General features: G+C 52.1%; 1 protein-coding gene across 2 annotated transcripts; it reads right to left on the bottom strand.

Moving 5' to 3' along the window:
- Nucleotides 1–527: 527 nt before the first annotated feature.
- Nucleotides 528–11,621, bottom strand: pax10 (paired box 10). 2 transcript variants are annotated; one of them, XM_088646628.1, is made up of 8 exons: nucleotides 11,248–11,621; nucleotides 8,944–9,127; nucleotides 7,897–8,043; nucleotides 7,114–7,196; nucleotides 5,982–6,126; nucleotides 5,411–5,508; nucleotides 4,503–4,617; nucleotides 528–3,132 (listed from the first exon to the last, which is right to left on the bottom strand). In XM_088646628.1, exons 2-8 carry the CDS (start codon nucleotides 9,062–9,064, stop codon nucleotides 3,047–3,049), a joined length of 795 nt encoding a protein of 264 aa, XP_088502754.1. In that variant the 5' UTR covers nucleotides 9,065–9,127; nucleotides 11,248–11,621; the 3' UTR covers nucleotides 528–3,046. The 2 variants fall into 2 exon arrangements, with proteins under 2 accessions (XP_088502754.1, XP_088502753.1); XM_088646627.1 differs by having other exon boundaries at nucleotides 4,503–4,632; nucleotides 11,248–11,401.
- Nucleotides 11,622–14,268: the final 2,647 nt, after the last annotated feature.

Genomic DNA, 14,268 nt, shown 5'->3' with positions numbered 1-14,268 from the left:
TGTGTTGGTCAGTGCATGATGTCTGTGTGTGTGTTGATGCGTGTGTGTCAGTGTGTGGTATCTGTATGAGTGTGTGTGTTGGTGTGTGTGTCTCAGCCGTTATCTGTATGGGAGTGCCTGGAGTCACAGGGCTGTGACTGAGAGTCTGGTGCACCGCAACAACAGGAAACCTACAGGCACGCAAACAGGAAGTGCACTCCTGAGAGACAGAGAGAGAGAGAAACAATTAACTAACCCCAGAAATCTTTATCAGAGTCTCTTTTCTGCCTCTCTCTCTCCCTTCCAATCTCATTTTCTCTGTTACTGCCAACCTCTCCATCTTTCTGTCAGATCAGCTCAGTGTTTGAGTAATCAGTGAAATCAGGATGAATTAAGAACAGAGCATGTGCTTGTGTTCCACTATATTCAACTCTCACAGATTCCCCTCTCTTTCTCCACACTCCCTCTCTCCTGGACTAAAGAGACTCAGTTCCTTCGCCCCCAGGGTCTTGAAACAGGGTGGCATAGAAAGGCAGAGCAGGCAGTGGTTTTGTCGTTAGCACACACGTTTATTAATTACTGTTCATCACAGCACATCACAGGGGTCACGCGAACAGCCGCTAAGCTAGTACTGGGGTTTAACAGACAGGCACAGGTGTGGGCGGGAGACTGCGGAGCGCAGAGTGTGTTTCAGGTGCAGGCTGGCCAAGGGAGAGCGGCGCTCCAGGGTGTGGGGGAGCAGACACGGAGCCCCTCATCTGTGCTTCCTCCCCACTTCTGTGCTCCCCTGGGATCCGGGAGCTCTTTCTTACACAGCCAGAGGTGCTGAATAAATACAGAGGATATTTGCAGCAGAATTCCCTCGACTCAGCAAAGGGAAGGGGAGGTTGGAAAACAATTGTCGTCGCACACTTCTCTGAGGCCCACAGGTGCGACACCCATAGACGCCCCCAGGCCACCCGGCGGCAGACGTGTCCTCCTCTTAGTCTCCCTGCTGGAGCGACTCTCAAACCAGGCTGGTTGCTCGTTAAGAGTGTCTGTGAACTCTTTTAGTCTGAGAGACGTGTATTAAACTGTCCCGAACTTCTTATCTGCAGGCCTTAGTTTGGGCTCCTTTTGACTTCATGTACTAGAACGTCTTCGCTCCCCCTGGCCGGAGTGCAGTAAAGTCGAGCAGAATCTCAGCTCTTCAGAAACCAGTGAGCAGGTGAGCTCGTGCAGGGCTCCTCAGGACACTGCTCTGGGCGAGAGGGTCAGGCAAGGCTAAAGCTCAGAGCCGCCTGTCTGACAGGTCATCCAAGCGCTCTTGATTATCAGCAGAGCCCCTGAAAGCTCGCTGATCGCGGGTCACTGTCAGGGAGCTGCAGTGCAGTCTCCCGGCGAATGAGCTGAGCAAACTGCAGCTCTATTAAAGACTCAGTTAGCTTCCGTCATTAAGAGCTCAGCAGGCATGAAAATAAATGGACACCCAGTGGCCTGAGATCGTGGGGGCTCTGCTCGTGCTGGTGTAGCTGGTCTGTGTATGAGACTGGACAGATTTCACCTCCGGTCCCAGTGGTCTGCTCTCTACAGCTGGTCAGGCGAGCCCAAGGGTGTTTCCCAGTTAAAAACTTAAGAGGTCGAGATTCTGGTCGTTAGTACGTGTAATATATCACACACTCCTACAGAGGAGATTTTCAAGACACAGCACCAACCACAAAGCCCTGCGTTATTCTTCCCAGGTTCTGGGAAACTGCCTTCTTTATAAGGGAGGAAGCAAGGGGATCTCTCAAGCTCAAAGGAAGCCCGTGTCCATCAGTGCAGGTGATCGGCCCATGTGGAGACGCGCTTGACCGCTGGCTGGGGCTCTGCTGCGTCCTTCACTGTCTGCGTCTTCAAGCCGATTGGCTGCAGTACCATCAGCCCTGATTGCCACTTGCTGGGACTGTGTCCAACCGTTCCTGACTAGGTCAGTCTTCTCCGTTAAAAGAGAAGAACAAAGACCAGCTCTCTTCTATTGACACCATATTGATAAGAACGTTGTCAGAGATGATGTCCCCAGACTTGACTGTCATGGACTAAGACAGTGGTTCCCAGGATCGGGATGGGGAACTCCTGGAGTGGTGTGGAAGTTACATCTGGTCCCAGGTCTTCCTATCTCACCGCTCCACCCCTGAGCACACAGAACCAGTCATGAAGGGCTGCCAGGCAGGGACAGTGACTAAGAAGACACTGAGCCTCTGGCATGGGATTGGTCTGGATCCTCAGCCGTACTTCGCTGAGACCTTACTGCTATTTCCTGCTCTGCAGACACGTCCACGTCGCTCACTAACTGAACGTATTCTTGTTGTCCCTGATTCTTGGGCCCTCTCAGTGACGCTGGTCAGGTACCAGGTCCGAGATTCACTGGCCAGAGTCTGGCTGTCACATAGCTGTTCTGACATCATGCTCATCCTTCGTTGTCCCTGAGTCTTGAGCGCTCAGTCCTCTGTGGCCGATGTCAGCATCATGATTGTCGCTCGCTATTCTGGGAAAAGGCTTGATTGTCATTGCTGGGAGAGCATATGGATGCGAATTTCATTGGCTGGAGAAAAATTAATGCTATTGGTTGGTAAGAATGTAAGCTCGTGTTTTATTGGCTGGAGAGATTATAAGATTAACTCTTCATGGGCTGGTAAGAATAAAAACTTTAGTTTTATAAGCTTGTGAAAAGTTTGATTGCCACTGGCAGGAGAGCATTATCACCTGGGTAACATCTGCTGGTGAGAATACAGGCTTGAGCTGGTGGTTGTAGAAATTTGATGGTCAGCAGTAGCACAGGTGATGTCAGAAATTCTCTTCACCTTCTTCACCATCTGGCAAGAACGTAGCCCTGTAACAAACTGCTGTGCCAGACATGCTGAGGGAGGGCTGCGATTCTAATTGATGACGAGGTGTGTCCGTTCTACTGCAGGCCCCTGGCATGATACTGGCACAACTGGCCTGGAGCTGCTGGTCTGGGCATGGTCGGAGGTGCTGGGGTGGGGGACAGGACACTCACAGGGATCCATGGGGCTCTTGAGGATGTAAGAACGGGCTGCTGTCTTTCTCACTGCAGCCGTGGCCAGTACTGGCCCAGGTCCTGCTCCGAGCCAGGAACCTGCACTGGCACGGACACACCAGGGGAGATCAGACCTGAGGGGCAGAGGAGAGCTGGGTTGGTGCAAATGGAACTAATCTGCAAGGGACAGAGGAGAAGGGGGCGTGTCCTGTACAGAGGGAGTGAGGGGAGAGGGTGTGTCCAGTCCAGAGGGAGTGAGGAGAGGGTGTGTCTAGTCCAGAGGGAGTTAGGGGAGAGGGTGTGTCTAGTCCAGAGGGAGTGAGGACAGGGTGTGTCCAGTCCAGAGGGAGTGAGGAGAGGGTGTGTGTCTAGTCCAGAGGGAGTGAGGGGAGAGGGTGTGTCCAGTCCAGAGGGAGTGAGGAGAGAGGGTGTGTCCAGTCCAGAGGGAGTGAGGAGAGGGTGTGTCTAGTCCAGAGGGAGTTAGGGGAGAGGGTGTGTCTAGTCCAGAGGGAGTGAGGACAGGGTGTGTCCAGTCCAGAGGGAGTGAGGAGAGGGTGTGTGTCTAGTCCAGAGGGAGTGAGGGGAGAGGGTGTGTCTAGTCCAGAGGGAGTGAGGAGAGGGTGTGTCCAGTCCAGAGGGAGTGAGGAGAGGGTGTGTGTCTAGTCCAGAGGGAGTGAGGGGAGAGGGTGTGTCTAGTCCAGAGGGAGTGAGGAGAGGGTGTGTCTAGTCCAGAGGGAGTGAGGAGAGGGTGTGTCTAGTCCAGAGGGAGTGAGGGGAGAGGGTGTGTCTAGTCCAGAGGGAGTGAGGAGAGGGTGTGTCTAGTCCAGAGGGAGTGAGGAGAGGGGGTGTGTCTAGTCCAGAGGGAGTGAGGAGAGGGGGTGTCTAGTCCAGAGGGAGTTAGGGGAGAGGGTGTGTCTAGTCCAGAGGGAGTGAGGAGAGGGTGTGTCTAGTCCAGAGGGAGTGAGGGGAGAGGGTGTGTGTCTAGTCCAGAGGGAGTGAGGGGAGAGGGTGTGTCTAGTCCAGAGGGAGTGAGGAGAGGGTGTGTCCAGTCCAGAGGGAGTGAGGAGAGAGGGTGTGTCTAGTCCAGAGGGAGTGAGGGGAGAGGGTGTGTCCAGTCCAGAGGGAGTGAGGGGAGAGGGTGTGTCTAGTCCAGAGGGAGTGAGGGGAGAGGGTGTGTCTAGTCCAGAGGGAGTGAGGGGAGAGGGTGTGTCTAGTCCAGAGGGAGTGAGGAGAGGGTGTGTCCAGTCCAGAGGGAGTGAGGAGAGAGGGTGTGTCTAGTCCAGAGGGAGTGAGGGGAGAGGGTGTGTCCAGTCCAGAGGGAGTGAGGGGAGAGGGTGTGTCCAGTCCAGAGGGAGTGAGGAGAGGGTGTGTCCAGTCCAGAGGGAGTGAGGAGAGGGTGTGTCTAGTCCAGAGGGAGTGAGGAGAGGGGGTGTGTCTAGTCCAGAGGGAGTGAGTAGAAGGCGTGTCTAATTTAAAGCGAATGAGGAGAGGGGGCTACACTGACCTGTAGAGGAGTTGCCAGAAGCTGATCCCAGGTGAGAGGTGCCGTAGGGGGAGTCATAGCTCCTCGATTGTACAGAGGGGCTGGGTGGGATCATACAGGAGTAGGAGGTGGAGCTCTGCGAGGGGACAGGCTGCTCCATAAAAATGCAAAACAAATTTCCTCTCAAACACTGTTGCCTTATCAGAATATGTGCAATAATTAAGCCACAATATTCAGGCTGTTAACTTCAATAGTACGCAGTCAAGCTGTCCCGCTGGTCAACACCGACACCTAGTGGTGCAGGTAGGAAATGTGATGTCACTTCCCTTGTCCTCACTCTGTGCCCCTAACGTAACTTAGTCTGAATTATAGTGTAAATTATTAATTGAAGAAATGGAAGATTTATGAGTTTGAAAAATGCAATAAGCGCCATGATGAGAAAGACCCCTGGTGCACAGTAAAGGCAGAGCATCAGAAATCTACTGAGAAGCTCATCTGATTCTAAACATGTAAGCTCCATGCTGACAGAAATCTCAGCCCAGATTCGATCCCAGGACCCCGGAGCTGTGATAGTGCTAGCCACACCATGTCCTGTGTACAGCAGCAAGTTACAATACGTGAACCACAGCACAGCGACAGACTGCACACTGTAGTGTACCGCAGAGTGAGTGTCAGTATAGACACACGTCTGTATGTGTTCAAGGTGGACAGATATTTTACAGTCTCAAAGGTGACATTGAGACGTTGCGTGAGATGGAATTCAGAATGACTACCAGTCAACAAAGCACTGACCCCCCAGTTTTGGAGGACTGAAGCACCCCAACAATTAGAGCTCAGCAGAAGCTTGTGGCATCTCACACTTCAAACACTAAACAACCACAAGGTGGCGAGAGAGTCGAGGAGAGAGTCAAGGATATTGAAGTTTGTACCTGGATGGGTAGACTGTTGGCCATTGTGAAGACAGGCATTGTGGGTATTGTGTTGTAACTGTTTGAGAGAGACGCTTCATTTCGACTGAGAATTGATCCTGAGAGAGAGAGGGGGGTTAATACAGACACACTGACTGGACACTCCAGTACATTAACACTGCACTGAGAGAGAGAGGGGTTAATACAGACACACTGACTGGACACTCCAGTACATTAACACTGCACTGAGAGAGAGAGGGGTTAATACAGACACACTGACTGGACACTCCAGTACATGAACACTGCACTGAGAGAGAGAGGGGTTCATACAGACACACTGACTGGACAATATAGTACACTGACACTGCACTGAGGGGGGGCTAATACAGACTCTGTTTAGTAAATGAGTAAACATAAATTCATATATTAGTACATTTTCTCTGAATCAGAAACAATCACAGATCTTGATTTTACAAGTATGAAAATTGCAGTTATTTTCTTGTGCCAACAGTGCACAGTGTAGATGAGTGTTTTAACAATAACATCAGACATGTGACCCACAGCACTGGACTCCAAACAGGAATGGACAGACCTGAGCCATTGCCATGGTGATAGACACTGGAGTTGAAGGAGGTGCTTAGGGGGGCGTGTCCAGATGAAGCCCCACCCACCGTCCGCCTTTGGTTACGCAGCTTTTCCTCCCTCCTCCACTTTGCTCTGCGATTGGAGAACCAAACCTGTCAATCACAGACACAGAAGTGCAGGGTCAACACAGTGATACAGACTGTCCTATCAGAAATGAGCTCACAATAATCGCCTGTCTTCCAGTCTCTATCATCAATTTGCTTAGTGTTCCACTGAAGAAAATCTTGTATAGTGCTGACAGTTGAAAAGAAGAATAAAACAGCAACACTGGTCCAATCTGTCTGTCCTGCACTACTGAGCCTCTGTGAGGGTGAAATTGTCTGCAGCCGAATGTTCGTCTCCTTATTTAATTCTCACTCTACTGCCAATGGGAACATCATTTTGCATGACTTTGATTTCCGTATTTGGGTACAAAGAAGGAGAGAGTGCTCACTCTCCCTGTGTTAAACTCTTTGCGTCTGTGTCTCCTGCCTCCATGTCCTCTCTCTGTCTGTTTTGCTCTATCAGATTCGGTCTCCATCTTTCTTACTCTGATTCTCTCATAGTTTGAATTCCTTTCTCTCCAGACGCTGTTCACCAAAGAATCAGGTCAAGCTTTTGACCAATCACAAAGCAGGCAGTGTCCCTGCGAGCCAATCAGATGTCAGCCTGAGGCTATGGGTGGTGTGATTGACAGGTGAGGTCGACAGGCCCCAGTGGGAGAGACAGACAGTGAGCAACAGAGAGGAAGGTCCAGCAGCCTCTATGAGTAACACTCAGCAGCTTGGAGCATCAGTGAGTCCTACTGGGGTATACAGACAGACCACAACACAGCAACACACACTGAGAGACACTGACACACACATACACACAAATACCGACCTGACAGGTTGACACTGGGACAGAGACACACTGCGACAAAGACACACTGGGACACACATAAACAAACTGTCACACTGGACAGATAGAGACACACTGGAACAGAGACACACTGATACACTGGACAGACAGAGACACACCGGGACAGACAGAGACACGCTGACACACTGGGACAGACAGAGACACGCTGGTTCAGAGACACGCTGGGACAGACATGGTACCTGAATTCGAGCTTCGGGAAGGTCTATCTTGGCTGCCAGCCTCTCTCTTGCGAAGACGTCGGGATAGTGCGTCCTCTCGAACTCTGAGAGAGACACAGACCGGTGCTCCTTCAGGACTGGGGAGGGGGTCAGGGGTGTGAATGTGCTTGGGGGGTGATTACTTTATCGATCTATTGATTCTGAGGGGTTACTTTGAGTCTGGAACTGACTGGAAATACAGGACTGGAGACTGGGCATAGCAAGGCAGCAATTAAATGTGTCCAGATCTCACATTAATATACTTATGAAAACTTTTACTAACTTTCAGTTTGTCCCTTTGATATAAGAATCCAAAGACATTAGAACAGAGCAGATGCTGATTGTGTTAATGCCTGGACACTATGTTATTACTGTGTGATGAGGAAACCTGCTTCAATGCTCCTGCAGTGTAAACGTGATCCAGGTTTTGTACATTGAGAACCTCACTGCACAGCTCCTGGTACAAACACACTGTCACTTACACATGCAAATGTACTCAATAATACACAGGCACTTGACTGTCACTCACTGGCTCTCGGAGTCCTACCCTTCACACACTCGCAGTGTCACACGCTCATAGTCACACACTCACAGTGACACTCATTCACAGTGACACACACTCACAGTGTCACACACTCACAGTGACACACACACACACTCTCGGAGTCCTACCCTTCACACACTCGCAGTGTCACACACTCACAGTGACACACACTCGCAGTCTCACACACTCACAGTGACAAACACACACTCTCGGAGTCCTACCCTTCTCCAGAGCCTCTATCTGCTCCTGGGTGAAACTGGTCCGGTTCCTCTGCAGTTTGCGTTTCAGCTGCAGGCGCAGCTGGGACTCCTCGGGGTCCTCGGACCCAGGGCCACCTCCCAGAGCCTCTCCCTCCAGATTACAGCCCTCTGCCAACGGGACACACACCGCCGTCAGACCCTCACGCTGCTCATCAGCTTCAGCCAATCTAAACTGCCGCTGGAGTCACGCAGGAGGGGCTGGAGCTAATCCTTTCTGACTGGAATTATGCCCCTCAAACATGTTGGAATATCTCTGGAAGTATAGACTGTAGTGGCCTGGTTTAGGTCTTTAAACAAACGTAAAACCCTTTTTTATAGAATTTGAATTGGAACTGCCAGCTCAGCTATGACACTTGAGCATCGTGACCCTCCATGGGGCCGATAATGTCTCTCATCTTTAGAGCAGCTCTGCAATCTTGCCCTGCGTCTTCGTGGCCCTGTGACCCTGTGACCCTATCAGCCGGCAGGCGGGAGAGAGCACCGCTGTCCCAGGCACCCCGCGGTGTCGGGGTTGGGGTCAGAGTCGGGGTCAGAGCTGAGGTCAGGAGAAAGAAGACACTTACAGGGAAGCGTTTCTGTGAGAAGTGTGCAAGAGCTAGAAATACTACCATGTTCTGCAGGATCTGTACGATGATGCAATGCTCAAAGCACAGGTGCTCCTGCCATGTGGGTCTCAGTTCGATTTCCTGCACTACTACTGACTCAGTCTGCATCACTCTGCAAGAGTTAGTGAACCTCCTCCTGCTCTGTTCTCCAGACAAGACTGTAGCTGTAGTCACTGATGTTATATCTCACTCCTTAAAAGCCTCTGATGTCATAGTTCACTTCCCCAGCCTATGATGTCCTATTTCACCCATTCCTAACCTCTGATGCCATAGTTCATCCCTCCCAGTCTATGATGTCATAGTTCACCTCCCAGCCTATGATGTCATATCTCACTCCTTCAGACTCTGATGTCACAGTGCACTGCTCTGGTCCCTGTGTTTTCTATCAGAAAGCCACTCTTACCATTAGTGTGCTGTGTTGGCACAGTGCTGTCCTGGTGGTACCAGCTGGTGGGTCCACTCCAGTTAGACCCGCTCTGCAGATTGATCATGGCCAGCTTCTCATACATGCCCTCTATACCCATCGACCTCTGACCTGTCACCTCTCACCTACACCCTGACCTTCCACACTGGTCCAATGGCAGGAACTGCAAATGACAAGAGAGGAAGTGGCTGAGGAATATTGAACTCCACTATACCTGGAACAGGGATGTGCAAGCCATTCCATTCAAATTTCACAGCACTCCTGACTGTACTGCAAAACAAAAGTTTCCAGATATCCCACTCGTGATGTCCAGGGCTAACTCCAGCAGTCCCAGCTGTCAGCCAGGATCCCGATCCCTGTCCTCCTCGGCCCCCTGCCTGCTGTCCCTGGAGGAAGAGGCCTGGAGTCCTAACCCTACCACCAGCTGCGGCCTGGACACAGCCCTGCCTGCACTGGCACGCTGGTGCCCTGGCACACCGCTGTGGGGAAGGGGTCTGTGCTGCACGGAGCTGGACACAGCCCTGCCTGCACTGGCACGCTGGTGCCCTGGCACACCGCTGTGGGGAAGGTGTCTGTGCTGCAGGGAGCTGGACACAGCCCTGCCTGCACTGGCACACTGGTGCCCTGGCACACCGCTGTGGGGAAGGGGTCTGTGCTGCAATCACACACAACAGCAGTTTACAGCGAGCGTTCGGGAGGCTTGACGGCAGCCGCGTTCAATCAGCCTCAGCTGTCCTGATTCGGAATCATTCGCAACGTCATTTCCTCGCGTTAAAAAAATAAATCCGATACGTCAGGCCTCTCCTCTCCCTCACACACGTCTCCTGCCCCCCTCCTCCTGCCCTCTGCTCCTCTGCAGCTGCCCCTGGGTCTCTCCTCCCTCCACAGGGGGTCCCAGCCTGCACTGCTCTGGCCAAATTAATTTACTGTGACTTAAACACCCAATTAACATTCCCAGTTAACATTTCCAGTCAACCTCAATCTGTACAGCAGATTTACCCACAGAGTTGAGTGAGAAAGCAGAAGAGCTGAGGAATACATGTACGACAATACAATGTACGACAAAAAATCAAACATAGATAAGCAGGTTAAAAAGACTGGCAAGATGATAAAAGACGGTATTCTTCAGTCTAGGTACAGAACCCGTTCCTGAAAGTGCATCTGTGACAAAGGAGGGAACACAATTCATCTCTCTCGCCAGCTCCCGTCATTTAAAGGTCTTCTCTAGGACCAGTGAAAACTGATTTAGTGCTCATACAGCCTTAGTGAAATAGTTAGGCGCCAGTCCATTTACTGACTTTTAATTTTAGCATTCAAATTTCAAAAAGCTATTTTGTAGGCAACTGGAAGCCAGTGTAGTGAGACCAGCGCAGAGGTTGGAGATGCAGTTTCTCTGTCCTAGTTAAAACCCCAGCAGCCGCAGTCCGGTACTCTGATCCAGAGGAAACATTCCCCTCAGCCAGGGAAAGAAAGGAGCTCATTTTCACTAGATCTGAGCATAAAATCAGGACAGTAAACCTCACATTTCTTTTCCTGGAGAAATGTAGTAAGACCTCTCTCTTATCGGAGCTCCATGGCGGAAATCTCTGGAATCCCATTTCCGACATCAGCGAGAGACTAAAGACACCGGACACTGGGGCTCTCAGGACCAGCTGGGATAAATCCCACTTCCACCAGCTTCCGAATAATCTTTGCACTTTGAGAAAGAAAGGACTGCAGCAGAGCTTCTGAGCTCGTGTGGCCTTCAGCAGTGACCCGGAATATCGGGAATGACGGTCTTCTGGAAATCAGAAGGCTCTCACCCAGCGGATCACACTGCTGGGATCCAGTCTGGCCTTACCGCTGTCCTAATGCCACACAGAACTGTAAGACAGTGTAGGAACGGCGGTGCGATGTGACTATCGGCAACAGCCCATCCGGGCAGCGGGGGATCAGGCGGCCGCAGACTCCTGCGATTTCCCTTCGCGGCGGCTTCAGAAATCCTTTATCGAGAGACAGGAATATTGCGCACGCCCAGCCTCCAGACCCTGCGCCTCAAACCAGCACCCACCCCCCTGGCTGCGCTGCGCAGGACGCCCCACAGCGACGGTGGGGTAAACGAGGGGTAACGGGGCTCGGTCGGGGGGGCGGGGGGGGCGAAGGGGTCACCCGCCTAGCCCGAGCCCAGTGTTCCCCTCTCCCGGAGCTCCTGCCCTGCCCGGTCGGCAGCAGGGACGGCTCTGTCCCGCCTGCAGCCTGCGGACCACCGCGAGCTGGGGGTCCCTGTTCCCGCGCCAGACTTACCTGCAGCTGGGTGCCGAGTCCTCGTCGCAGGCAGCCTGGTCCGCGCTCTGCCGAGGAGACACTGGCGGGGCTGGGGGACGCAGGCGGAGGAGAGAGAGGCGGGAGGCGGGAGGCGGGAGGCGGGAGGCGTCTGCGGGCGCTCGTCGCTCCGAGCGATGGAAAAGGGAGCGCGGGGGGGGCGGGGGAGCAGTGACACATACGCTCAGTGTTAGTGTCATCTTTGAACTTAATGCTCCAGAATGGGCCGATCAGGAGGGAGAGGGAAGGAGGTCAGGCAGCCGGAATTACTTATGGAAGAGAAACAAAGGGGTGCGTTTCTGCAGAAAACGCCAGGCAGCTTCGAGACTCTGCTTCACAGCCTGCTTCCTCGCACCTGGAACCAGGCTGGCCTCTCACTCCTCTTGCTCCAGCTGTCAGCAGCTCCCCCTGTGTGTTGCCTTAGGGAAGCCAGCGGTTACAGAGTGAGGCCCTACAGCTGCTCCAGCGACACGAGGGCCCGAGCAAGGTGGTCTCCAGCACGTCCCCCGCTGGGCCTGTGAGGGGCACACGCCTCAGACGCAGGTGAGAGGATCTACTGTGGATCTGGAAGGATCTACTGTGGATCTGCTACTGTAGACCCTTCCAGGACAGGCTGGCAAGAGCAGCTGTTGGAGTGAATCATGGGTATAAATATTCGTTATGTCTCACAGATGTACAGCAGATGTACAGCAGACAAAGATATAGCTGGAGCTACAGACACTGACTTCAGAAAACACAACTGTCCTTCCCAGAAGTACAAGAGTTTCTCAGCAATGTGTGCATCTGGGGCTCCCGGGGTGCAAAGCTCCTATTTCTCCCGTTTGCACAAAACCCTGGACACAAGGGGCAGAAAGGAGGGGCAGCTCTCTGCACTCCAGCTGGGTGACCACATCGCCTGGGATGCTGTATTTCCTGTACACGCTCTGACTCTTAACTTCATCCACAGAGATATTTCCTAAAGGGGCTCCCTGACACCTCCAAGTGTGGTCTGTGCCCTCCAGGCTTTTATATCTTGTGAATTAGGGTGTTTGGATTTTGGGGGTCAGTCTCTTTTCTCTGTGTCCAGTGTCCTCCATCGTCTCTCCTGCTGAGTGAGGGTATCTGTGTTGCAGACGCAGACTGCACTAACTGGCATTCCTGTTGATACAGGGATGCACTCGACTCAGACGGCCTCTGCACATCCTTCCCCAGAAGAAATGGGGAGAGGGCGGGGGGGTGGGGGAGAGGAGGAGAGTGTCAGTGCAGTTCACTTCCAGTTGAGAGGGTGATGCAGCCTGTCTCTGGTGGGTCTGTCACCTCCTTCACAGGAGCGAGAGGCTGGGACACAGAGACAGAAGGAGAGAGCGGAGCAGATGAAGGAGGAAGATGAAAGAGGTTTCACATGCAGTATGGAAGTATCTATTTCTGCTTTCTACGTGAATGGAGAACTAGAGATACAGAGTAAGACATTGGAAGACAAGGGGGACAAAGGCTAGAAAGAAGAGGGACAATTCACAAATACACTGAGACACTCCCCAATGCTGAGACACACTTACACTGAGACACTCCCCAGTGCTGAGAGACACTGAGAGACACTGAGACACTCCACAGTGCTGAGAGACACTGACACTGAGACACTCCCCAGTGCTGAGAGACACTGAGAGAGACACTGAGACACTCCACAGTGCTGAGAGACACTGAGACACTCCCCAGTGCTGAGAGACACTGACACTGAGACACTCCCCAGTGCTGAGAGACACTGAGACACTCCACAGTGCTGAGAGACACTGAGACACTCCCCAGTGCTGAGAGACACTGACACTGAGACACTCCACAGTGCTGAGACACACTGAGACACTCCCCAGTGCTGAGAGACACTGACACTGAGACACTCCTCAGTGCTGAGAGACACTGAGAGACACTCCCCAGTGCTGAGAGACACCGACACTGAGACACTCCCCAGTGCTGAGAGACACTGAGACACTCCCCAGTGCTGAGAGACACTGACACTGAGACACTCCACAGTGCTGAGAGACACTGAGACACTCCACAGTGCTGAGAGACACTGAGAGACACTGAGACACTCCCCAGTGCTGAGAGACACTGAGACATTCACGTGTCTCAGTATGAGTATCTCACTGTGTGAATGTCAGTGTGTGTCTCCCAGTTTGTGTGTTAGTGTGACTCTCAGTGTGTGTGTGTCTCCCAGTGTGTACCTCCCAGTGTGTGTATTGTGTGTGGATCTCACTGTCCGTTTCTCAGTGTGTGTGTCAATACGGTCAGTGTTTGTATTTCAGTGTGTGTACCTCACTGTATCCCAGTGTGTCTCTCAGTGTGTGTGTGTCAGCATGTGAGTCTGTTTGTGTCAGTGTGTGATTCAGTGTGTTTCAGTGTGTATGTGTATTAGTGTGTGTCAGTTTGTGTGTCTATGTGTATCAGTGTGTGTGTGTTTCAGTGTCTATGTGTATCAGTGTGTGTGTCAGTTTATGTATTAGTGTGTGTCTATGTGAATCAGTGTGAGTGTGTGTATCTATTTGTGAGAGTGTGTTTCAGTGTCTATGTGTATCAGTGTGTGTGTCAGTGTGTATGCCAGTTTATGTATTGGTGTGTGTGTCAGTTTATGTATTAGTGTGCGTATTAGTGTGTGTGTCAGTGTGTGTGTAAGTTTATGTATCAGTGTGTGTGTAAGTTTATGTATCAGTGTGTGTGTGTGTCAGTGTGTGTATCAGTGTGTGTGTAAGTTTATGTATCAGAGTGTGTATCAGTGTGTGTATCAGTGCGTGTCAGTGTGTGTTTACAGAGAAGAGATCTCCTCCCTCAGGGTCTGTTCTTTCCCTCCTCTCAGGTCAGCCTGTCATGTTGTTTCTCTCCCTCTCTCTCTCCTCTTGCTATCTCTCTCTCTCTCCTCTTCTCTCCCTCTCCTCTCTTCCCTCTCTCGTCTCTCCTCTCTCTCCTGCCGCTGAGGGGGCCGAGGTGACACTGGGTGGGGGGGGGGTGATTTCTGAGGAGAGAAGAATTTGGAGT

Source organism: Lepisosteus platostomus, chromosome 9 (genome assembly GCF_059453375.1).
Source record: "Lepisosteus platostomus isolate fLepPlt1 chromosome 9, fLepPlt1.hap1, whole genome shotgun sequence".
Classification (NCBI taxonomy): Eukaryota; Metazoa; Chordata; class Actinopteri; order Semionotiformes; family Lepisosteidae; genus Lepisosteus; species Lepisosteus platostomus.
Note: the sequence above shows the minus strand (reverse complement) of the source record. Positions and strands in the feature narration are given on the sequence as shown.

What these genes read in the sequence shown, in the direction of transcription:
- pax10 (XM_088646627.1), bottom strand. Translation starts at nt 9,064, where the DNA reads ATGGGTATAGAGGGCATGTATGAGAAGCTGGCCATGATCAATCTGCAG. An exon ending in GATAGAGGCTCTGGAGAAGG is followed by an intron (nt 7,197 to 7,896) that starts GTAGGACTCCGA and finishes TGTCTCTCTCAG; the next exon opens with AGTTCGAGAGGACGCACTAT. An exon ending in CCAACAGTCTACCCATCCAG is followed by an intron (nt 4,633 to 5,410) that starts GTACAAACTTCA and finishes TTTATGGAGCAG; the next exon opens with CCTGTCCCCTCGCAGAGCTC.